The 26,208-nt window shown below is 32.8% G+C and overlaps 1 protein-coding gene across 4 annotated transcripts in view; it reads left to right on the top strand.

Annotated features, from left to right (window-relative positions):
* The first annotated feature begins 3,833 nt into the window (after nucleotides 1–3,833).
* The window catches only part of LOC103580848 (vesicular acetylcholine transporter), a 59,265-nt gene continuing 36,890 nt past the window's right edge, over nucleotides 3,834–26,208 (top strand). For 2 of the 4 annotated variants that reach the window (XM_008562755.2, XM_008562754.2), the window contains exons 1-2: nucleotides 3,834–3,916; nucleotides 4,478–4,678. Coding sequence is in view for 1 of the 4 variants with exons in the window: in XM_008562753.2 (XP_008560975.1) it covers nucleotides 5,231–7,072 (1,842 nt within the window). In the remaining 3 variants the exon portion in view is untranslated. Of the gene's footprint in view, nucleotides 3,917–4,477; nucleotides 4,679–5,081; nucleotides 7,519–26,208 lie in introns of those variants that run through there. The other 2 variants (XM_008562753.2, XM_053738422.1) reach the window with 2 other exon arrangements.

Genomic DNA, 26,208 nt, shown 5'->3' with positions numbered 1-26,208 from the left:
CATATGAGTCCCAGTTCCCAATAAAACTTTTATTTTCCAAAAAAAAAAAAAAAAAATAATAATAATAAATAAATAAATAAATAAACTTTCTAAACTTAATGAATCTTTTTTTTTTTTTTTCAATTATTCACTGTTACAAAATTTTTTTTAATCCTCAAAATAATAAAAATTTTTAATTTTGTTTTTTACTTACTATTCATTAATCTCATAAATTATTTAAATCATATATATATAATAATAAAGTTATGAGATGCGAGTTAATGTTCAGTAAAATGAAAGAGTTTATTACGCAAATTATGACGTTCTCACGCGTGCATTTATGATTTCATATATTTTTATAAGTGTTAGTTACAAATTTAACATATATATAAAAAAAAAAATATAAAAAAATCTTTTCTTATTTCGGTATTTTTCATTAAAAAATTTATTTATTTTTTTGCGACAGTTTGTAGTATAAATATTACTAAAATAGATAAATATATGAAATATATATAATGACATATGTTTATTTACGAAATGTCTTGCGGTAATGTTGACGCGTGACTCAAGTGCGTTCCACTTTTTAATTGGAGTTATGTTTAGTTACATGACGCTACTGTTAGAGGGCGCGATTAATTTAATAGTTCACATCTTAATTTTTCAGCTAAAAGAGGAAGGGTCAGTAAAAATATTTATAATTAAAATTAATTATCACGTCTTATGATTATGACAAAAAATTTAACTAAGTCATTTTTCTTTGTTTATATCAGTAATTTAAATATATAATATATTTTGAATGAATTCGGGATTTTTTTTTGACTGATTTTAGTAAGAAAAAGTTTTCTGAGGTAAGATGGTGCCACAAAACAATATATGTATATATTAAGTAAATATTGACTGCTTTTTTTTTAATTATTTTCAGGGTCATATATTTTTTTATAAATTGATATGATTGAATACAGAGTAAAAAGTGTGATCAGAAGGAAAAAAAAATAATTTAATGAAGTTGTTTAGGTTGTAATAGTAATGTAATTTATAAAATAAAATCTAAAGTATCGTAAGTGATTCAAACTGTTGGATAAGAAGACTCGTCGAGCGAGTAACTTGAATACCAAACGAGCAAGCGTGTAATTCACTTGCTTCCGATCGAGCTCACTCAATTCCCTTTTCAATAAAAAATATTTTTTTCTTTATACTTTATAATGTACTTTTTTTTTCATGTATAAAAATAAAAAAATTATGCGAATATTTTAAATATATACATATATTTATATTTAGGATCAAGGCGAGCAAAATGGATCATCCCAAAAATTTTATAATGCACTATTTTTTTTTTTTCAGAATTATTTTTAATTGTCATTTACAAATCTTATCATCATTTTTGTACAATTTCAAGTGTCTTAAAATTTCTTTTTAGGAATTTTCAGATATCGTTGACCACAAAAAATATATAAGCTGTCTTCTTCGCTATATTTAAATTTTATATAAACTTTTTATCTACAATAATATTTTTTTCGGCCTCGTTATTTACTAACAGTATTGTAAATCTCTTTTTTTTTAGTTACATTATATATAAACAATTTTAGTATACTTTAAAATCGGAACGAAATTTTTGTGAAACGAAATTAAAAAAATAAAATGATAAATAAAAAATCGACTGGATCTAGATTTCTAAAATTTTTTGCACAAGTGCTAGTAAGTCAGCCGAAAATTGCAGTCACCCCCAATTACCCCTTAAGTCACTTTTAAGAAGTCAAATTATTTAAAATTTTTTCGTTTTCATTGTGCGAAAAACGTCCCGATTTTCAGGTACATCAATTTTATTATAGTAATTTTTTTTTAATAAAAAAAAAAAAAAATTTTACTTTTTTGGGGCGTAGTCCGTTTAACCCGGTCAATTCGGTTTAATTTTTTCAAATGGAGGTCAAAAAAAAAAAGATTCGTCGTATTGAGATACACAAAAATCCATTATTTCCTTATTAGTCGTCCCGTTTTACCCACCATTTCCCTGCATATTTTTTTCTCTTTTATTTTTTGTATTTTCTTTTACAGATATTTCTGCTGATTCAAATTCTCTCAAATAAACAGTACAAGAATATTTATTTATATCTAAATATAACATATTATACATAATGTATAATTTATATAAATTGCATCTAATGTAGAAAACATAAGGTAATAGAGTGTGTAGATGAATATAAGTTAGATGTTAGCACGTGTAAACACAATACGTAAAAGTTTGACCGAGAATGCAGGTCACGTACGGTTGCATTTAAAATAAATACGTAATATAAGTTGCATTGTTTATACTATTTTGTTTTTAGATTATTTGCTTTTAATGAAATCATCGCTGGTGGTCTTTCGACATTAAAATATATGAGAATGACTATAATTAACTTTTTTTATAAATATATAAAAAAATTTTTTCATTAAATTTGTTTTTTTTTTTTTTTTTTTTTTTTTTTTTATTTTATTTCAATTCATTATTTATAAATATATAAATTTTATAAACATTGTACTAATTAAATAAAATAAATAACAATGATGACAATGAAAATAAATATATAAAAATAAACTACATAGAAATTTTAATATTAAAATTATTTTCCTCAAATTTCATTTACTTTTATGATAATTAAAAACTGCAATTTTTTCTCTACTTTATTACAAAAGCAACTTTTTAATATATATATATATATATATATATATATATATATATATATATATATATATATATATATATATATATATATATATATATATATATATATATATATATATATATATATATATATATATATATATATATATATATATATATATATATATATATATATATATTAAAAAAGTTCTTTGTTTGCTGATTGCAAAGTAATTGCACAATTCATTTAAAAAAAAAAAATGAAAAATCCATCAAAACATTAATAATATTTATAAAAATAAACTTACAAAGCAACAAACGTAATGCACATGACATTCAATTTAATAGTTTAATCCCGATGGAAAACGCCCACTCTACAATAACCATTTCATTGTATCCTTTGTACTTTTGTAATTACCATTAACCTCCAGGAATTTTATCATCCGTTGAAATCCTTAAAAATTTATCAAATCCCATGTGTTCCACGTTTATGTCTATACAAAATCCCAGCCAAGTCATTGCTACATTTTTTTTTTTTTTTTAAACTAAAATTGTCTTAAATTTATTTAAAATTAAAATCCGAAAAATTTTGAACCATTAAAAAATAAAGATATTTTTGGGAATTTAAAAATATATAAAAATGAAGCTTGCGCAGCTTATATGAATCTGTGAAGTGAGTACGTATGTGATAACGCGTTTGTTACACAGGTTGAGTGAGGTACGAGGTATCGACCTGGTGCCAGAAATACCGTGCAACATCGACCGTCTGCAGGCTCGTCTATACCTGGCGTTGGAAGTCACGTGGTTGAGTAGGAGAGGTACTGAGGGAGAGAGGAAGAGAGAGAGGGTCAGGGCTTGGGGGTTAGGAATGAGGATTTGGGTTGGGGTGACTTGGAATCAAGGAGAGGGATGTGAGTTTGAAGATAAGGTATGAGGGGATACAGATTCAGGGGTAGCTACGGGTTGGGGAATGGCGATGAGGTCTGGGGGGTAAAGGGAAATTGACAGGTAAGGTATGTGTGAGGGATGATATGAGGGCGTATTTAAATGGGCTGACGCACGAGATATTTCTCAACCAATCCCAGCAACTGGATTTCAAGCTTGCGCCCTCATCTGGGTTCTGAGTGTTGCCACCGCGTGAGGGGAATAATGAATATCGTGGAACTCGACTGAGGGGTAGCTGTGGATGGAGGCTAAGGTGGTGGCGGGGAGAACTACGTCGCCAGACGTTTCAAAGCTACCCCGACGGAGAGACACACCGGGACGTCCCTGCATATCGGGAGCCCATCGGTCTAAGTAAGTAACTTATTTTTTTTATATTTTTTTACAAAATATTATTTATTTTATGTTTCTTTGATGTGAATTTTTATTTGGCTCAAATATTAGTTTTTTTTATTATTTCAATTTTGGTCAAAATTAGGTTTTACGATTTTTTGAATTCATGTCTAAATTTTTTTGAAATTTTAACTTGACATTTTTTTTTTTTTTTTTTTTTTTTTTTTTTTTTTTTTTTTTTTTCGTTAAACTAAAAGTGTTAAGAAATTATAATTTTTTTTCAATCTAAAATTTTTCATACAAAAGTTAGTATTATTTTATACAGTGATTGCAAGAAAATTTTTTTTTTTATTTCTGTAAATTTTGAGATTTCTTGGTCGGCTCTAAGATGTAAAATTTAAAAAAATATAAAAATTTGAAAAAAAGATAATTTCAAAAAAAAAGTTATTCTATTATTTCTAAAATGTCTATTTGGGAAATGGATAAAAAGTTTGTTTAAGTAGTGAGCGAATGATATAATTTTTGAGGGATTTATTTTCTGGGTCATGAGCTTAAGCGATCAATAAAATTGTGTGGTTGCAGACTCGGTAGAGGACTCGGCTGAAAAGGTGGAGGGCCCGGGGACCCAAGGAGCCAAAGAGTCGTCGAACGACTCGAGGGAAGAGGACAGCAGTGCTAACGACATAACATCCACACTGAGTGGTCTGCTGGCCGGACTTCCGGCATTGCCGGGGCCCCAACGTCTTGCCACATCCTTGAGGCAGAGGTTTTCCTCAAATTCCGGTAAGTCACCACAATAACTCACAAACTTTCCCGTAAATTTGAGTTGAAGCTGTCTAAATCTGTCCAAATTGTACAGATTTTGACTCGTTAAAATCAACGATTAGAAGGGAGCCTTAACCCGGCTGAATACGAAGCTTCCGGCTCGTACTGGATGCGCACTTAGTTAATATTTTTAAATAACCATCAACTGGCTCCCTAGAGTCTTTATAAACTAGAGCAATTATTTACTAGCCTCTTTCTCAGGGGATTTTACCAAAGACCTTCATCGTAACCAGGCCGGGCCAGGGCTCCCAGATAGAATAAATTGTAAAAAGACCCTCCCAAAATGAGAAATTTTAAATTTAAACCTCACCAATTTGAACAATAACTGATAAAAAACCGTGTGACGGTTAATTTGTTGTAGGTTATCCCCGGCCCGGCCTGATGTGCTCAGCAATCGAGAGCTCCGCGGATTCATTTCCGTCGACAGTGTTATAATTTATTGAAACCCAAATATATAAAACAAGGATATTGGTCATCAGTTTCAGTGTAACAAGTTTTAAATCTGTTAAAATGTCGTCATTTAAAATACCAGTGATTAACTTAGAAGTGGGTGAGGTGAAGGACATCGTGTGGGACAAACTTCAGGAGCCTAAATCGCAACGGACTCTCGTTCTTATAATAGTATCGATAGCATTACTTCTCGATAACATGCTGTACATGGTAATAGTGCCCATCATACCCGATTATCTCAAGTACATCGGGGCCTTTGACGATGAGCCGTTGCCACCGAATACAACCGCTGGCCCACCGAGTCATCACGGGCAGGATTCAGCAACTGGCGTGCTCTTTGCATCAAAAGCTATTGTCCAATTGATGGTAAATCCATTCTCAGGGGCGCTTATTGATCGCATTGGCTACGATATTCCAATGATGATTGGTCTCTGTATAATGTTCCTCTCAACCGCGGTCTTTGCATGTGGACGCAGTTACGGCGTACTATTTTTCGCCCGTAGTTTGCAGGGCGTTGGTTCAGCATTTGCTGATACATCAGGATTGGCTATGATTGCTGATCGGTTTACTGAAGAAAATGAACGATCAAAAGCGCTGGGTATAGCTTTGGCATTCATTAGTTTTGGGTGTCTAGTAGCGCCGCCATTTGGTGGTGCTTTGTATCAATTTGCCGGAAAAGAAATGCCTTTTTTGATTCTGGCATTTGTATCATTAGCCGATGGATTCATGCTACTGCTGGTGATGAAGCCATTAAAAGAACAGCTTAAAGAGAGTCATAATCGTCAGCAAACTGCTACTGTACCAATATGGCGGCTATTCATGGATCCTTACATCGCAGTATGTGCTGGAGCATTGATGATGTCCAACGTGGCGTTAGCGTTTCTTGAGCCGACAATTTCATTGTGGATGGAAGATCACATTACTAAGGACAATTGGAAGATGGGAATGATTTGGCTGCCAGCTTTCTTCCCTCACGTATTCGGTGTTGTCTTGACCGTTAAATTAGCTAAGCAGTACCCACAGCACCAATGGCTTATGGCAGCTGGTGGTCTTGCTCTAGAAGGCTTATGCTGTTTTATCATACCTTTTTCAACCTCATACAAGTTCCTGATGATCCCCATTTGCGGAATATGTTTCGGAATAGCGCTTATAGACACTGCATTGCTACCGACACTAGGATATCTGGTAGACGTACGCTACGTATCAGTTTACGGAAGTATTTACGCAATCGCTGACATATCTTACAGCTTGGCTTATGCCGTGGGACCCATTATCGCAGGTGGTGTAGTCGAAGCCATTGGTTTCACGGCTCTTAACATCGGAATCGCCTTCTCAAATCTTATGTACGCACCGGTGCTGTATTACCTCAGACACATCTACGATTTCAAGCCATTCCAAGACGAGGCCAATGTTCTGATGCAAGATCCACCTGACAAAGAATACCAGACCTATGTGCTACAGGAACAACGACCCATCAGCGGAGATGTGGGCAATCATTTAGCGCAGCAGCGTATGGAAACTGATGTGGATCAGGATGTTGGCTATCAATCTGGTTATCAACCAAATTATCAAACTGATCAATCATACGCGCAGCAATATCATCAGCCTAATGCCCATTACGATCAATATGTATCTGGCCACGGGCAGGAACAAGTACAGCATGGTCAAACTGTAGCAGGTCCTGGACAAGTACAGGGGTATGGACATGGTCAAGTTGCATCAGGACCAGGTGTAGGACAAGGGCAAGGACAAGGACATGGTCAAATAGGATCAGCACAAAGTCCATATCAACAAAACTACACAGAATCAATTCCCGCACAGGCAACTGATGCTAATCCATTCAGAAGAGCTGAACCAGAACCTAGACAAGATGCTAATCCTTTTAGACAAGGAATGTTCTAAATAGCTAAACATGATTTTTTTTAATCTGTCTTCATAGGTAGGCTTCCATGGTTTTGATTATTATGATCGAGTGTACAAGTGCTGTGATTTTATTTCGTGTTGTGATTGTGGTTACATTTATTGTGTTTATTATTAAAAAAAAAAAAGTTCCTCATGCTCCCAGTCAGCAAGGGAACCTGGAACTTTTATTTTCACAGCAAACTTCCCCTTGGAAACGGGGGGATTTTAAAATCGTTGCTGAACCAGGATAACATATCAGGTGCCCGATATTTACCGGCTTGCGTTAATATTCGGGCGCCCAATCGTAGCAAGTAAGTCGTTGATAGGGTTAATAATATTGATAGAGATTTATTGATAAGATTTATTTATTAATGAAATAATTAATATTTTGGATGGATCGGAGGTACTTAATCTAAATCGTTATATATCGAATTTGGATTTTTGACTTCCGTAGGTCGGGTGCGTGCTAATATGATATTGCTTTTTGATTAATCATTAATCAATTGTAGGATTAATGAAAATTTTTGTTAATTAATTAGAAATTTTGGTTATCGTTAAAATATTTTAAGCTTCCAAAAAAAAAATTTTTTTTTCAATTATGGTTACTTTCATTATTCATAAGGGGATTAGACATTTTTTTAAGAAAAAAAAAAATTGTCGTGATTAATCCTCACCTACTCGTCAATACTCGTAGGCGTTGCGAGTCGCAGAAAATATTATTAACTAATTAATTAATAATTAATAACAAGTAATAGTAATAATAATAATAATGATAATAATAATAATAATAATAATAATAATAATAATAATAATAATAATAATAATAATAATAATAATAATAATAATAAATATAAGTGTATGTTGAATGCTCTGACTTTGCAGTGCCTCGGAAAATTATTGAATGAATATAAAAGAATTTTTTTTTTCGAATAAAAATAATAATTAATTAATGATTAATAGATTAATTGTCTCCGTTGAAATGATTTCTTAGAGCTACGATTTAAAAAAAAATAACGCGTGCAGTAAATTATCTTTGTGTTAAAAATAATCATAATTTAAAAAAAGATGAAGTTTATTTTTATTTATTAATTAATAATTAATTAATTAATTAATAAGTACATATCGAATTTTTTTAATTGTTGATTGATATTAATTCATTATAGCAATTAATTACGCAGATATTGTAGGGGATGGGAAGATAATAATAATAATAATAATAATTGAATATTTTGAGAATTAACTTTTGAATTTTTTTTGGTATTGTGTAAATATTTAAGTGGTTAATAGATACTTTGTAATTACAACTGGAGTTAAAAAGAAATCAGGTGCAAGAGTTAATTTTATTATAATCAAAATCTGAGGGGAAATTTTTAAATTATAAAATAGAAAAAAATTATTGATTTAAATTTTTCAAAATTTTGAATTTAGTCATAAAAATTGATTGGTATTTTGTTTAATTAATAAACTAATGAAGCAGACACTAGAATTAAGATGAAAAATTCTGAAATATTGGAAAATTTTAGAAACTTTGATTTTTTTTCTGTAATTAATTAAACACTAACAAAGCTCTGGTTGTATAATTAATTGATTTCATTTAAAAAAAAAAAAAAAAAAAAGTTCATGAAAACTTATAAATTATTGTTATTATTAATATTATTGAAATATTTTTTTGTAATTTATTTACTTATAAATTAAAAATTCGCCTACATTGTAACATATCGTATATATATAATTAATCAATAATAATAGTATAAAAAAAAAATTATTATATATATATATATATATATATATATATATATACATATATATGTATAGATAAAGGGTTGATAAAACGAAACCGCCTGGGCAAAAAAGGATCACCCCAAAATTTGATAAAAAATTTTTTTTCAAGATTTTTTCAGTAGACTCTATATATTTTTGGTGGTAATACACGCACGGTGTCTTTTTCGCTATATTTAATTTTTATATGTTATTTTTCACCATACATGCACTGAAAGTTTAAATTCCTGCACTGTTTAGAGGAAAGAAAGTCCTTCTTTTCTTATATGAAAAAACACATGATAAAAATTAGCGCATGCGCTATTTTTTCCACGAACAGAGGCGAAAATTAAAACTTTCAAGTGCAGGTCTAGTGAAAAATTGTATACGCACCACGGTAGAAGATAAGACTTCTTAATCTGCGTATTTGCGACCCTCGGCTTCGGCCCAGGTAGGCAATCATACACGCGGCTTAAATTGTCCTACTTTTCTCCCATAACGTGTAATATACTATTTATTAAATCATTTTTTTTTTGCATCTTTTTTACTAATAGTATTTCAAATCTCTTTTTAAACTCAAATTAAATGTAAATAATTTTTTTATAATTATTTTTTAGGAGAAGGGGGGGGGCGTTTTGCCCGCCCGGAGAAAAAAAATTTTCTCTATGACAACGGAAAATTTCGTCTAAATGAAACGGAAGTCAAAAAAATAAAATTTCCGTATTCAAATGCACAAAAATCCATTATTTCCTTAACGGTCCCGTTTTGCCCACCCTTTCGCTATATATATATATACATATATATACACATATATCATAGAAAGAATAGAATATATCAGTTGTATAGATCCAGCTAATAAATAATATAAAAAAAAAATATAATAAAGTAAAAATAAATATTTTTATTAAATTTACGTTATTTATTCAAATGAATCATTATTTATAATAATTATGATAATAATAATAATAATAATGAATGAAGTAATAATTACAGACACGAGATGCAGAAAGATAATTAGTAAGTTAAAAAAAAAAAAATATTATAAACGAATGAAAGTATCGGAAAGTAACAAGAAAAAATATATAAATATATATTACACATTATATGTTGGGAGTGTTAGATTTAAATATTGAAATAAATTGAATTTTTTTTTTAATTTGAATTATTTTCTTACGCATTTTAATATCAGCGACTAGAAGAATGTACTCCAACAACAACAATATTATAAAATACTTTAGGAATAATGATTAATCTGAGTTTAAATAAATATTTATAAATAAATGTTGGGTTAGTTGATATGAAAATTTTATTTAAACAAATATAGGAAAGAGTGGGGAAAAATAGACACAATTTTTTAAAAAATAAAATAGAATATTGTGTGACAGCCCATACGAAAAAATATATATATGACATATATGCATCAATGCATTGGCTATATGAGGCATATATATAATTTATATACTTTTTGTGCGGGAAGGGATGAAACAAGATAACCAAGCAAAGTAAAGGTTAAGTTAACTGTGCAAATGCTGACATCACCGGAAATTATTGCCATTGATATTGGGATATTTTTATGTCCAGAGACAGTCGAAGTAGGCTAATTTCTGATCAATATCACAGAAAAATGATGCTATATTTTAAATATGCAAATTTGAGTGACGTAATAAGACAAAATAAATGACTTTTTATAAATTTGATAATTTTTTTTTATGGACACTTCCTAAATCTTAATCGTCTGAAGTTGTCTTGTTCCGACTAGCAAAACCGGCATTGAAACTTGCAATTTCAATGCAGGTTATATGAAATAATATTTTACACACCAAGAAAGAAAATTAGGACATTCTAATCCTCTTTCGTAATTTTCTACCCGAGCCGAAGTCGAGGGTAGCAAACAAGCATATTAGGACGTCTTACATTTTTTTGTGGTGTGTTTAATATTTTTAGTAAATTGACATCTAAATGTTTAAATTTTTGCCTCTGTTTGCGAGAATAATCGCGCATGCGCTAATTTATAGTATGTGTTTTCTCATAATAGAAAAGTACGATATTTTCCGGGTTAAACAGGATAGGGATTTTAACTTATAGTTATAAAATATTTATTTTCTTAATTTAAAAAAAAAAAAAAAAAAAAAAAGAAAGAGTATGTTTTACCATAAGTCGGTTTTTTCTTTAAAATAATTTTTATTTTGTCAAAATTTCGTAATGGCCATACTATTTGGGATGACCAACTCATCCCGTATTTTTTTTTTTTGCTAAGAGTAAAAAAATTGTATCTAATTTTGTTCCGCTCTTCCCTAAAATAACGTTATCAATTAATCGTGTATGCAATTATTTGAATGTTATTAATGCTAAAGTAGTATTGTAATTAATAGAAAACAATATTAAAAAAGAAAAAAATTTTTGAAAATTAGAAAAAAAAAATTTAGAAAAAAATGAAATTTAACGAAATATAATACAATACTTATATATATAAATATACATAAAATAAATATTAAATGAGGATATAGATGATCTATGATTCATGATCTATGATCTTGGATAAATATTTTGGGTGTGTGACAGTTTGATTACTAAGATAACCTGTATTTAAACCTGCGGGGCATCTTATTCACCTGTATCTATGTATATTTAAAACTTTATTATTATTATTAACGCTAATAATATAAATAATAATAATACTAATGATAATAATAATTGATAAAATAAATAAAAGATAAATATATATGAATGTATGGAAGTTATAATATACATAAAATATAAACATATTGTACTAATTAAAGATGATAAGTAATAATAATAATAATAATAATAATAATAATAATAATAATAATAATAATAATAATAATAATAATTATAATAATTATAATAATTATAATGTCAAGTAACCCCGAAATATTGCGATTGTAATTGAAATAAATAAATAAAAATAATAAATAATAATAAACTGCATGGACATTGTAATGTTGTTGAAATGATGATTATTAAAAATGTCATTGTTATTTAATTGATCTATTGTGTTATTTATTTTAGTTTATAATTGCCTCCCATATTCATAAATTTTTTTTTTTTTAATTTAAGAAGTAATTTATCATAAAGATTTTTTTTTGCTCTATTGCGATTTTCTTATAAACTGTTAAATTTACAAAAAAATGTCATAGGTCCTTTTTTGTAGGAAATTAATTTTTTGTAAAATTGTGCTGATTACTTTTCGTCATACCTCTCATAGTTTTCAAGGTAATTGGAAGGGTATTCAAATTTTTGAGCGGCAATATTAGTCAATTTGAAGTTCTCTGGTTTTTAATTTGATTTATAATTAAAATAATGGAGTGACGGTAAAAATGTATAAGAACAAACTTGTAGATCATTTAATTTTTTGTAAAACAGTATTCTATATATTTTTTGAAATATGATAGTTTATCTATTATTTTGAATAAAAGATCGAAACTTTTATTCGGTGGGTTTTATTATAAAATTTTATATCGAGTAATTAAAATTTTTTTGTAAAAAAGATCATTACAAATTTTCACATGAATTCAAATAATTAATAAGTTATTTTAATTATTTATATAAAATAAAAATGTAAATTTGAATCAAAGGAAGTGCCGGCTTAAAATCCACTCAAACTTTAAAAAGTCATTGTGAAAGACAAAAAAAAGCTTTCAAAGCCCTCGGTATGGATCTCGGGTGTGCTAGAAAGGGAGCACTTTGTCTGTCTATCTATGTAAGGTATCTGGGGTCGTATTAGTCGTTGACATATCCCAGGTATTGTTACCCGCCAAAGCATAATATAATATCATATCACATATAATACAATACAATACTAGTCTATACGCAAAGGTTTTGTTCTGTCCTCGGGTTCAAGTACTATGTACACGTGTCAAGTGGAATTTGTCATCATATACATATGTATATATATGTATACTATGAAAAAATATATAGAAAAAATTCAAAGGCAAATTTTGAAATGCTTATATTTCATAACGCAGTGTCTGGCTAACCCCATCAAAGTGTAATAATATTTATATTAGGATCTACTCCAATAGGGGCACTTTTTTTTTAGGGTCGTGTATATATGTACATATTGTATATCAAGTCTATGAGGGTCTAGTAGGTCTGGGGTGACACATAACGCATGTGATGTCTTAACGATCATTAAAAATTCATAAATTTAATTATTATAGAGTTACTTGGGACAAAATGAGACGATGAAAGACAATGATTTTTTGGGGGAAGTTGGTCAACTTTGACAAGGCGGCAAATTTAAAATTTTTAAGAAATTTTTCAACATTCCGCTGAGAAAATTGAAAATTTTAAAAAAAAGGGAAGTCATTGATTTTAGTCTCAAGTGCTCATCAAGACAGGCCTGATTAGATTTTAAAGTCGATCGGTTGAATAGTTTACAAGTTATATGATAAATAAAAATTAAAAAATTTTTTTTTGTAGAAAATCATTAATCATTTAATCAATTTTCCTGAAAATGTATTCAGTTCTGAGTCAATGAGCCTTTTGATTGCCGCCGTACGTTGGAATCTGTTGATTCGTTCCAAAGGTATCGTACGTCAAAAATTATTTTTTTTTGTTAGCTCAATGTCTTTGTTTAGTTCAAAAGAACATATTAAGCTCAAAATACTCAAAAATTGCTAATAATAATGTTTTCGAGCTTTTTATGTGGGGGGGGGGCTGCGGGCTAAATCATGAAAAAAACGCTTTTTTATGATTTTTTTTAATCGTATGGATTGAGCTAATTTATAAAAACCTTTTGAACATTATCAAGTATATATTCAACAACATTAGGTAATTTTTTTATGTAAAGCGGGAAGTTTTGGGGTTGGTCTGCAAGTTCAAGTTTTTAGATTTTTTTGTCGAAATTAGTTTTATAGAACACTAGAAAAAGATTGTGAAGTAAAATGAATGGCGATCATAAGAAAAATTTTGTTTTTTTTTTACTAAAAATTTTTTATGAGCCGCAATGTCACAGTTCGCCGACTTGCCCCATGATTTATAAAAAATCATAACTAAGTAATTTTAAAACAAAAAAACTTTTTTTACCTCAAAAGTTGTTATATTTTCCCCTTTACTATGCATGTATAATTGTTACAAACTTTTTGAATTTTTCACTATAAATTTGGAAAATTGAATTTTTTATTGTAGAATAAATTCTTTTTTTTTTAAATTTGCGAGTAGATCGAGATTTCTAAAATTTTGAGTCAAATAAATGATTTGGAATTCATTCCGAAAAAATAAGAAAAATATCATATATATATATATATATATATATATATATATATATATATATATATATATATATATATATATATATATTTGTAAAAAAATTGTGATTATTAAAAAATTTTTTTTTATCGCTCATTTTGCCCAGTTTTATATAATATTGATAAGTATATAAATAAAATAATATAAAAATAAATTTAAACAAACAAATAGTATTATAAACACATAAATTTATTTAAAGTGTTGCGGGTAGTGAAAATAAGAGGATGATAATCCCTAAATCCGATTATTCGCCTCATCGGTTCTCGACAACATTAGCACCCTCTTTAACGCTCAATCAATGTTTCTTTTATTTATTATTTATTATTTTCTTACCTCTCTATATATTATTAGTATATTATTTAATTATTATATATTAAATATCAAACATAGTAATAATTTTTTCTTAGCAATATTTTTTCTTTTTTTTTTTTTGTTTCAAAGTTGATAGTGAGGGTAAAAGTGAGGCTGAAGGCGAATCATGAATAAATAACTATTTCAGGGTGTCGTCATGACAACGTTGCCCAAAACGATATATTCTGTCTTTGTTTATGTCTGCTGTTACTCTATGTCTCTATTCTATACAGCATATTCTTTGTATTTGGTATGCTATATGTATGTATACATAGAATGTTGTGTACATGTTGTGTACAATGTAGAGTTCTGTTGTTGACTGACTGTCTAACAATATCTGAGCCGATCAGAGCCACACCAACACCCGCTGTGACGCCTAATGACCTTCAAATACAGATACTCAGGTGCAGAAATATTTTGTATTAACTGAAATATTTAATTTCAGCCTTTCACTTGCAAGTATTCAATTATTTTATCAACTTGTAGAAATATGAAGAAGAATTTAGAATATTTAATGTTGTTTTTTTCAAAAATCTGAGACATAAAGGAGGTTAGTAGATAAGAAGAGAAATGAGTAAGCTTTGAAACAAATTTTTGATGAATTTTTTACGACAATTAGACGCCAAGTTATGAGAGTTTAAAAATTGGCGCCCAAATTTTCTGGGGTAAAATTCTGAGCCCGTGAAAATTTCGCTGTAACTTTTGAACTAATTAATGGTTTTGAAATTGAATAGAGGAACTTGAAAGTAGATCTTTAAAGCTTCAGAATAAATTTTTGATGAATTAATTACGATAATTAGGCGCCAAATTGCATCAGTTTAAAAGTAGAAGCTTAAAAATTTTTTAGAACAAGACTTATCTTAAATAAATTTGGCGTCTCAGCAGGAATAAAAAAAAATTCACGAGGATCGAAAATATCTTGTAACAAAAAAAAGCCGATAAAATTTTCTCGTCGATGTACCAATTTTTTTTCTCCTTCATCTTTCCATTAATTTTAATGCTCTCATTCCCCAACCGAGAACACGATCTCATTTTATCTGCCGTCGACCCCTTACACGATCCCACATTTAGCTGTAACCCAAACCACGACAACTAGTAGTAGTTGAATCTTGAACATCATCTTTTCTACCCTCATACTCTACAGCTCTGTACTATACCCCAACCTCCATCTTTACCTCTACCTCAACTACTATCCTACACTTTATATATATATATATATATATATATATATATATATATATATATATATATATATATATATAAGACTACCCTAGTATTCTTGGCCACCTCAGGATGTTCATTGTCTAAAGAAGCTAAGACATAAGAGCTCAGAGTCGAGGGTTCGAGTCCAAGATAGGGCACGCGGATTTTCTAGTGCCACTAAAAATAAAAAAATAAAAAAAGGGCCACGTGTGCAGTTGGATTATAAGTGGATCCTTCTACGAGGGTTTAGAATTCTTTCTTTTATCATTCCCCTTAGCTGGTATAACACTCTCTACTACTGTTGTACCATTGTACGACTAAATCCCTCAGGACCACGGACATTTCTCGCTCTAACTCTGAATCTCGCTAGAATCAGATACAAAATCTTACCATGTAGTATTTTATTCCCTTATCTACTAGAATGTTATACATTTCTTAAACCTTTGAGAAGTAGTCTAGGCTTAAATCGGTCATACGGGCACTGAAAGGAAATGTTTTTTTACTAGATTTAGAAAATCCGTTAATCAGCGCCCACTTGTGGGTAAAAATTTATCATATATTTATTGCTGAGCTTGAAATCTATTCAAACCGCTGATTGGTTAATTAATTAGCCCGAATATTTAAATATAATAAACAAACAAAGTTTCGACTCAAATTTTTGGGCGCCAATGGAAAAAATTCAAATGTCGGCTTTTAATGGTCACCAAAAATTGACTAAAAATTTATTTAAAAGCTTGAAGCCTCTACTCGAAAATCTATCGAACTAATTTCTAAATTACCAATCAGTGAACAAATTAAAAAGAATTGTATTTAAACGTAAAATTTTAACCTGCGCCTAGGCGCTGAATTTTGAACTGCCACAACTCGGCCCCGAGTTATTGGAACTATTTCATCAAAAAATATTTCTAGAGCGTCGAATCTCTATTTTAAGATTCTACGACTCGATTTTGAGCCATTGGGTTTTTTCAATAGTCACAGAAAATTTGATGACGACAACTGATTCGATTTTGACTACTTTTGGCGGGAAATTGAAAAATTTAAATTTTGGCGCATAATTTTAGAAGGAAACTAACCAGGAACATTTGAATATATTATTATGGATTATATATGACATTTTAAAATTATATTCTCACAAATATATCCCAGCTTAACCAAAAAAAAACATATAATTCATTTATTATCCCTCGAGAAACTTTTCACCCGTAAAATAATCCACATCCTCGTGTAACATAACAAACGATGACGGATCGTTGTCATAGCATCATTTACGAGGATAAAAACTAAAAAAAAATAAAATATAAAGTTTTTTCCTTCTTGCATTACTAACAGACACGAAACATGTGGATACATTATTTATTCGCCGGATAATGTGAAAATGTGCCTCCAGTCATATATCTTTTTCACCCTATGTCGATTTATACGTTGCTTAAATACCATCCCCTTGTATCCAGCCTTCTTGGGCGTTAAAAGAAAAATAAAAATATAATAACTAAAAATATTTACTAGCACTAGTATAAAAAAATTATTTCTGCAGAAAACAAAATTTTAAAAAAAGTCATTTCAGACAAAGGATAAAAAAAAAATAAAACGCTCGAGGCATTGTTACTGTTAACCCTCGACAATTTAGCCCCACACTCACCACAATTCGGTCGCCAAGACGATTCAGATTTCAAACCCACATTTTTTTTGTATCACTTGTCTTCTTTTGTCAAGCGGAAAACGGAAATGATCGTTTTCAATATTTCCGGTTACGTCGAAAATTATTTAAACATTTCTTTCAGACAATTTTTTTAAAATTTTAGTACTAGAATTTTTTTGAATTGGCGCCAAAATTTTATCGAGAATCAAGATTTGTTTTAAAATAAATTTAATGCCAATTTTGAAATTATTTATTGTAAAGTAGAGATTTCAAACCTTTAAATCACTTTTTGAACATTTTTTCTAAGAAATTTTGAGCCAAACAATGTAATTTTGAAATTTGGCGCCCAAAAATTAACAAAACGAAATTTTGTATCTTAATAGTTACCGCCATTTTTATATTAATTATTTGATCTTGAATTTATTTGAATCCTTCTTAAGCTAAAATTTCAAACTTTAATTTAAAATTCTGACCGATTTTCTACACCAATTAGGTGTCGAGTTGTAGCTTTTTAAAACCGGCGCCAAAAATTTCCTTATTTCTTTATTCAAAATTTACTTTTTCAGACTAAGACCTACTGTATTTATTTAAATAATTGTCGGATTTCTAATCTACTTAAACTATTCTTAAGTAAAAATTCTTGATTTTCATATAAATTTTTGTTCAACATTCCACAATAATTGGGCGCCAGTATAAAAGTTCGAACAAATAAAAAAAATCATATAAAATTTCCAATTAAAATGAATTAAAACTTTTTGTAAATTTAATTACCTCAAGGTTGATTCGTGCAAAAAAAAAAATTGAAACTTTTTGTTATTATTATTATTGCTATTATTATTATTATGAGGGTGAGCGTGAGGAAAATCGATGACCACGTAGTAATTCCGTTGGCGTAAAAGCGAAATGGGTTGATTAACTGACGACGTGTCGTTACCCAAGCCCCCAAGTTGCCCGATTGCCTATTGCTAAGACTATAAGGGTCGCCAGGGTTGTGCACAATCAGCCCCCTACCCCTACCCCCTACCCATCAACAAAAACACCCTCGCAACACCAGTAACATCAACTTGTTCCATCTTCACATTCACATTCTTTGTGCTCACAAGCTTCTATTCCAAAAACATCTCTTTCCAATTCACATATATCCATAAAAATATATGTATATATTTTTACATTTTTTTTTATGTTAAAAAATATATATGTTTTTTTTTTCAACGCCTTTAAGATAAATTTTTTTTACCCACAAGCATTTAGTACTCCATAATAAAAATCTAACCGACATCGAAATGACAAAATATATATATATATATAGATATATATTTTTGTATTGCATTGGGCTATTTTTATGAGTATCATATAAGACATATGGGGACTGGCTATTGCTGGTAATGCTACTTTATGATACTTTGAATGCTATCCTATTTCATGGTATTCAAAACTATATAGGGGATGAAAAAAAAATATCTGTTATTATAATTTTATTATATATATATAGGGAAATGGTGGGAAAAACGGGTCTGGGTGGGCAAAATGGACCGGCCCAAAATTGAAAAAAAAATTTTTTTTTTTAATTTAATTTTGTTTCAGACGTTTTTCAGTGAACTCAGCGTTTTATTGGCAATCTAAATATATATGGTGTCTTTGTCATTGAATTTAAATTTTATATAAGTTATTTATCTTCAAAAATTTTGTTTTTTTCGGCATCTTTATTTACTAACAATATTGAAAATCTCTTTTTTCACTTGGATTAGATACAAAAAATTTTATTAGTCATTTTGTTTTAAATAAAAAAAATTTTGTTTTTACTTTTTTTTGGGTGTGGGCCCCGCTTCGTTTGCATGAGGAAAAAAATTTTTCTATGGCAACTGAAAGTTTTGTTCAATTACTTCAAATGAATTCCAAAGAAAAAAGATTTATCGTATCGATATTTACAAAAATTAATTTCTTCCTTAGAGGACCCATTTTGTTCACCCTTCCTCTCTCCATATATATGTATATATACATGCATGTTTTGAATTTTTTTTTGATTTTGACTAAAAAATTAGAGATTTGAATTTTCGGCATAAAATGGATTTTTTTTCTTTAAAATTCATGGCTTGATTGAAGATTTTTCGATTTTGAGTCAAATAAATGAATCAAAATTTATTTAGAAAAAATATAATATAAAAAAATCTCTAGATATATGTAAAGGCGAAAAAAATATAAAAATAAAATTTTTTCCAAATTCAAAATATTCATTTAAAAAAATTAATTTTCCTGACTATAATCTTTTTTTTTTTTCGAATCAAAATCATAAATTATATAAATCTCATTAAAATCCACGATTAGTTCTTTCTTTAACTAACTTTTTCCTCTAAAAAATTAAAAAACCAAAAATAATGAAAAAATAAATTTTTTTGGTAATTTATGAAAAATTTTATAAAAATCGTTATTTCGGTCATAAATGTCGTTGTCTAATAAATTATAAATATATAGTTTATTTAACTCACATAAAATTACCTCAAAAAAAAAGCTTTCAAAATATAATTCATTCATTTTTATTTTTTATTTCGATCGTTTTATTTCTCACAAAGATATGAAAGAGTTTATATATAAAATTGTAATAAAACTAGTCGATAAAACAATGCAAGGGTACTGACTCATATATATATATATATTATGCACAAAGAAAAAACAATTTATATATATTGTAACATGATGGAAAATTCGACATCGACTCGTGGTTTGAATTTATTTCAAATAAGAAATAGTTACCGGATGAGCAAATTTTAGTGACATCTAGAATCGAAAATTTCGACTTTGACCGACTAATTGATCCAACCCATGGATCGTGATGGGAGATCCGGACTAGACGCCGTACTGAACGGTCACGTTTTACGATTCGAGAAATTCGACCCGACCAAACGAACAATTTTGATTACGACTCTTGAACAACGTGAATTTTGTTCTATAAGAACAATCCGAGTGATTAACGAACAATTCATTGCGATAAGTAAATTTTTTTTTTACAAATAACCGCCGTCGTGAACAAGCGAATAAGCCGAAGCCTCGGCACGAGGACTGATCAAGTGTACGACCGATTGATTTGGTTTTATGAACAAGTGCAACGCGATTTGTGGAAATAATAATTAAATTAATGATTGATTGTACGTCCTAACTGTATGATAGTAAAATTTCACGCGTTACCGAAATAAAATATTATTTTATATTTTATTTTATTCCAATCGAGCAATTCCGAGAATTACGGATTATCTCCTCCTCATTCGTTGCGGCAGCCGAGTCTTGCCATGTAAAAGACTCTGACGTCACCGGTCGAGTATTTCGTTAAGAACTACGTCGAGTGTGTTGATGAAATAAACGACGAGTTTTTTTTTCTTTCGACAATTGACTGTTATTTTTTTTGCAAAACTGACTGTTTCCGATCAACTACGTTTTGTTGTACTTTGGTTTATATCGAGTCAAGCCGACAACGGCATTTATTATGTTTGTGTAACCGACAATTTGTGTGAAACCGATCCGTTATTTTGTCTATTGAATATACGATTAATTTGTTTAATTCTGATCACTTATTTTATCGTAATTTTAACTGCCTGACCTTTCCCCGATCCACCACCCTGAGCCGAATTTTTTTTTGTTTTGATAATTATTTATTTGGTGATTATAAAATCACCTGGCGCCCAACTTTAAAATTTTGAACAAGGTTGTCAAATAGTAAGTGTACTCGGACTTCACTCCGGTAGATCCCCGGTGGTGAAAAACCCGTTATATATTTTGGCGCCCAACGTGGGGCCCGAAAGGTCAGAAGGCACGGATCTACACGAGATTACGATCGCCATTTCGAACAAGCCGTTTACGACCCGACTTATTTGATCAACTTCGTCAAGAGATTCCTGTCACCACCAGTGACTCATCCGACCAATCTGAATGTGACATTGAAGATCATTCGATCAATGGAACAACTACCGGTATCAACTGATCAGAGCAACCGAATAACGCATCAACGACCGATACTGATCACAGCACAGGTGATCAACCGAACGGGAACGACGCCAATTGCTTCACCGACACCGCCCAATCGAACAAGCTCGACCAGTACTGGCATGGAGGCCATGATAGCACAACATGCTAGCCTATCCGCTGAGCGAACACTTCTTGAAGCCACCGAACGAGAGATGACCCGACAAATTGAAGCCCTCCGTCTCCGAGAGGAAGCGGCCGCTGCTGCATTGCGCAAGCAGGGAGCTCAAACGCCGAGTTCGGTAGGAGACGACTCTGATTACGAGTGGATCAACGACTTGACATCGATGCAGGTACACGAGTTCCTGCGGACCCTAAATGCTAGTGCATTGGGAACCGAACAATTACGCCGGGGTCGACTATATCGTGCGCTTCGAAGGAAACGATACCCCGACACACCCTGGACAATCGAGGACCAAAAACCGCTCGCCCATACGGTTCTGCCTGCATACGACTGCAGTATGCAGTGTTTAACGCGCTCCACTGTGGTAACCACCGTTCAAGTGACCACAGCATCGACTACGACTATGACCAGTACCTCACCTGGCTTACTAAGGATCTATACGAACCCCGAGAACCGATTACCGCCTTGTACAGTGACAGTGAGACCAATCATGAGTACAGCGCTATCGGTATGCCAAGCTAGGCCCATACCGAGCCCTCGACGATTAATTCCGAAGAACAACACCGAACCAGCAGTGACTACGACCGGGAACAATTATACACAACATTCACCGAACAAACTGAATAGAGCGAAGAACGAATCGAGAAGAAACGACACCGATTCGAGCAGTGGGTACTCATCTAGTAGTTCAACCCGAACAACGACACCGACAACATCGCCGAAACCGACACCTATTACATCGCCAAGAACGACACGAACAACGACCCCGACATCGAGTACCTCGCCGAAAACGAGACCGATAAAATCGCCAGAAAGTGCACCGACATCGATTATACAACCGAGAATGACACAGCCACCGATTATATCGGCGAAGCCGACAACTATGAGATCGCCGAAACGGATATTGAAAACATCGCCGAGGACGACACGGACATCGAGTATATCGTCAAAGACTGCCTCGACAAGTCGACAAACCGATTTAACGCCGACAATCGATTTGAAGCTACGTGGTAAATGCTTCAACTGTCGACAAGCAGGTCATGGCCACCATGACTGCCCGAAGCCACGCCGATCTGGATATTGCTGGTCCTGTGGTGCCGAAAACGGCCCAAACCCGACCTGCAGGACTTGCAACCGATATTGGTCAAGGTCAAGGAATAACCAGGCCAAGCAACGACCACCGATCAATCGACTACCGCTGAACAACGCCGCAAAACGACCGATTAGATCAAGTAAACAGGTTACGAGGTTCAACCTGATGAAGATGCCGAACAACGACAACAAACAACGACCATCGATCGATCGACGACTGCCGAACAACAAACCGGACCGATCGAACGACCAAACCGAACAACGACAACGAAGAACAACCGCCAATCTACTCGATCAAACCGACCAAAAACGTCGAAACCCCGAGTCAATGTCTGGGGGGAGGTTTTGTAACATGATGGAAAATTCGACATCGACTCGTGGTTTGAATTTATTTCAAATAAGAAATAGTTACCGGATGAGCAAATTTTAGTGACATCTAGAATCGAAAATTTCGACTTTGACCGACTAATTGATCCAACCCATGGATCGTGATGGGAGATCCGGACTAGACGCCGTACTGAACGGTCACGTTTTACGATTCGAGAAATTCGACCCGACCAAACGAACAATTTTGATTACGACTCTTGAACAACGTGAATTTTGTTCTATAAGAACAATCCGAGTGATTAACGAACAATTCATTGCGATAAGTAAATTTTTTTTTTACAAATAACCGCCGTCGTGAACAAGCGAATAAGCCGAAGCCTCGGCACGAGGACTGATCAAGTGTACGACCGATTGATTTGGTTTTATGAACAAGTGCAACGCGATTTGTGGAAATAATAATTAAATTAATGATTGATTGTACGTCCTAACTGTATGATAGTAAAATTTCACGCGTTACCGAAATAAAATATTATTTTATATTTTATTTTATTCCAATCGAGCAATTCCGAGAATTACGGATTATCTCCTCCTCATTCGTTGCGGCAGCCGAGTCTTGCCATGTAAAAGACTCTGACGTCACCGGTCGAGTATTTCGTTAAGAACTACGTCGAGTGTGTTGATGAAATAAACGACGAGTTTTTTTTTCTTTCGACAATTGACTGTTATTTTTTTTGCAAAACTGACTGTTTCCGATCAACTACGTTTTGTTGTACTTTGGTTTATATCGAGTCAAGCCGACAACGGCATTTATTATGTTTGTGTAACCGACAATTTGTGTGAAACCGATCCGTTATTTTGTCTATTGAATATACGATTAATTTGTTTAATTCTGATCACTTATTTTATCGTAATTTTAACTGCCTGACCTTTCCCCGATCCACCACCCTGAGCCGAATTTTTTTTTGTTTTGATAATTATTTATTTGGTGATTATAAAATCACCTGGCGCCCAACTTTAAAATTTTGAACAAGGTTGTCAAATAGTAAGTGTACTCGGACTTCACTCCGGTAGATCCCCGGTGGTGAAAAACCCGTTATATATTTTGGCGCCCAACGTGGGGCCCGAAAGGTCAGAAGGCACGGATCTACACGAGATTACGATCGCCATTTCGAACAAGCCGTTTACGACCCGACTTATTTGATCAACTTCGTCAAGAGATTCCTGTCACCACCAGTGACTCATCCGACCAATCTGAATGTGACATTGAAGATCATTCGATCAATGGAACAACTACCGGTATCAACTGATCAGAGCAACCGAATAACGCATCAACGACCGATACTGATCACAGCACAGGTGATCAACCGAACGGGAACGACGCCAATTGCTTCACCGACACCGCCCAATCGAACAAGCTCGACCAGTACTGGCATGGAGGCCATGATAGCACAACATGCTAGCCTATCCGCTGAGCGAACACTTCTTGAAGCCACCGAACGAGAGATGACCCGACAAATTGAAGCCCTCCGTCTCCGAGAGGAAGCGGCCGCTGCTGCATTGCGCAAGCAGGGAGCTCAAACGCCGAGTTCGGTAGGAGACGACTCTGATTACGAGTGGATCAACGACTTGACATCGATGCAGGTACACGAGTTCCTGCGGACCCTAAATGCTAGTGCATTGGGAACCGAACAATTACGCCGGGGTCGACTATATCGTGCGCTTCGAAGGAAACGATACCCCGACACACCCTGGACAATCGAGGACCAAAAACCGCTCGCCCATACGGTTCTGCCTGCATACGACTGCAGTATGCAGTGTTTAACGCGCTCCACTGTGGTAACCACCGTTCAAGTGACCACAGCATCGACTACGACTATGACCAGTACCTCACCTGGCTTACTAAGGATCTATACGAACCCCGAGAACCGATTACCGCCTTGTACAGTGACAGTGAGACCAATCATGAGTACAGCGCTATCGGTATGCCAAGCTAGGCCCATACCGAGCCCTCGACGATTAATTCCGAAGAACAACACCGAACCAGCAGTGACTACGACCGGGAACAATTATACACAACATTCACCGAACAAACTGAATAGAGCGAAGAACGAATCGAGAAGAAACGACACCGATTCGAGCAGTGGGTACTCATCTAGTAGTTCAACCCGAACAACGACACCGACAACATCGCCGAAACCGACACCTATTACATCGCCAAGAACGACACGAACAACGACCCCGACATCGAGTACCTCGCCGAAAACGAGACCGATAAAATCGCCAGAAAGTGCACCGACATCGATTATACAACCGAGAATGACACAGCCACCGATTATATCGGCGAAGCCGACAACTATGAGATCGCCGAAACGGATATTGAAAACATCGCCGAGGACGACACGGACATCGAGTATATCGTCAAAGACTGCCTCGACAAGTCGACAAACCGATTTAACGCCGACAATCGATTTGAAGCTACGTGGTAAATGCTTCAACTGTCGACAAGCAGGTCATGGCCACCATGACTGCCCGAAGCCACGCCGATCTGGATATTGCTGGTCCTGTGGTGCCGAAAACGGCCCAAACCCGACCTGCAGGACTTGCAACCGATATTGGTCAAGGTCAAGGAATAACCAGGCCAAGCAACGACCACCGATCAATCGACTACCGCTGAACAACGCCGCAAAACGACCGATTAGATCAAGTAAACAGGTTACGAGGTTCAACCTGATGAAGATGCCGAACAACGACAACAAACAACGACCATCGATCGATCGACGACTGCCGAACAACAAACCGGACCGATCGAACGACCAAACCGAACAACGACAACGAAGAACAACCGCCAATCTACTCGATCAAACCGACCAAAAACGTCGAAACCCCGAGTCAATGTCTGGGGGGAGGTTTTGTAACATGATGGAAAATTCGACATCGACTCGTGGTTTGAATTTATTTCAAATAAGAAATAGTTACCGGATGAGCAAATTTTAGTGACATCTAGAATCGAAAATTTCGACTTTGACCGACTAATTGATCCAACCCATGGATCGTGATGGGAGATCCGGACTAGACGCCGTACTGAACGGTCACGTTTTACGATTCGAGAAATTCGACCCGACCAAACGAACAATTTTGATTACGACTCTTGAACAACGTGAATTTTGTTCTATAAGAACAATCCGAGTGATTAACGAACAATTCATTGCGATAAGTAAATTTTTTTTTTACAAATAACCGCCGTCGTGAACAAGCGAATAAGCCGAAGCCTCGGCACGAGGACTGATCAAGTGTACGACCGATTGATTTGGTTTTATGAACAAGTGCAACGCGATTTGTGGAAATAATAATTAAATT

This window comes from Microplitis demolitor, chromosome 4 (genome assembly GCF_026212275.2).
Source record: "Microplitis demolitor isolate Queensland-Clemson2020A chromosome 4, iyMicDemo2.1a, whole genome shotgun sequence".
Classification (NCBI taxonomy): domain Eukaryota; kingdom Metazoa; phylum Arthropoda; class Insecta; order Hymenoptera; family Braconidae; genus Microplitis; species Microplitis demolitor.
Note: the sequence above shows the minus strand (reverse complement) of the source record. Positions and strands in the feature narration are given on the sequence as shown.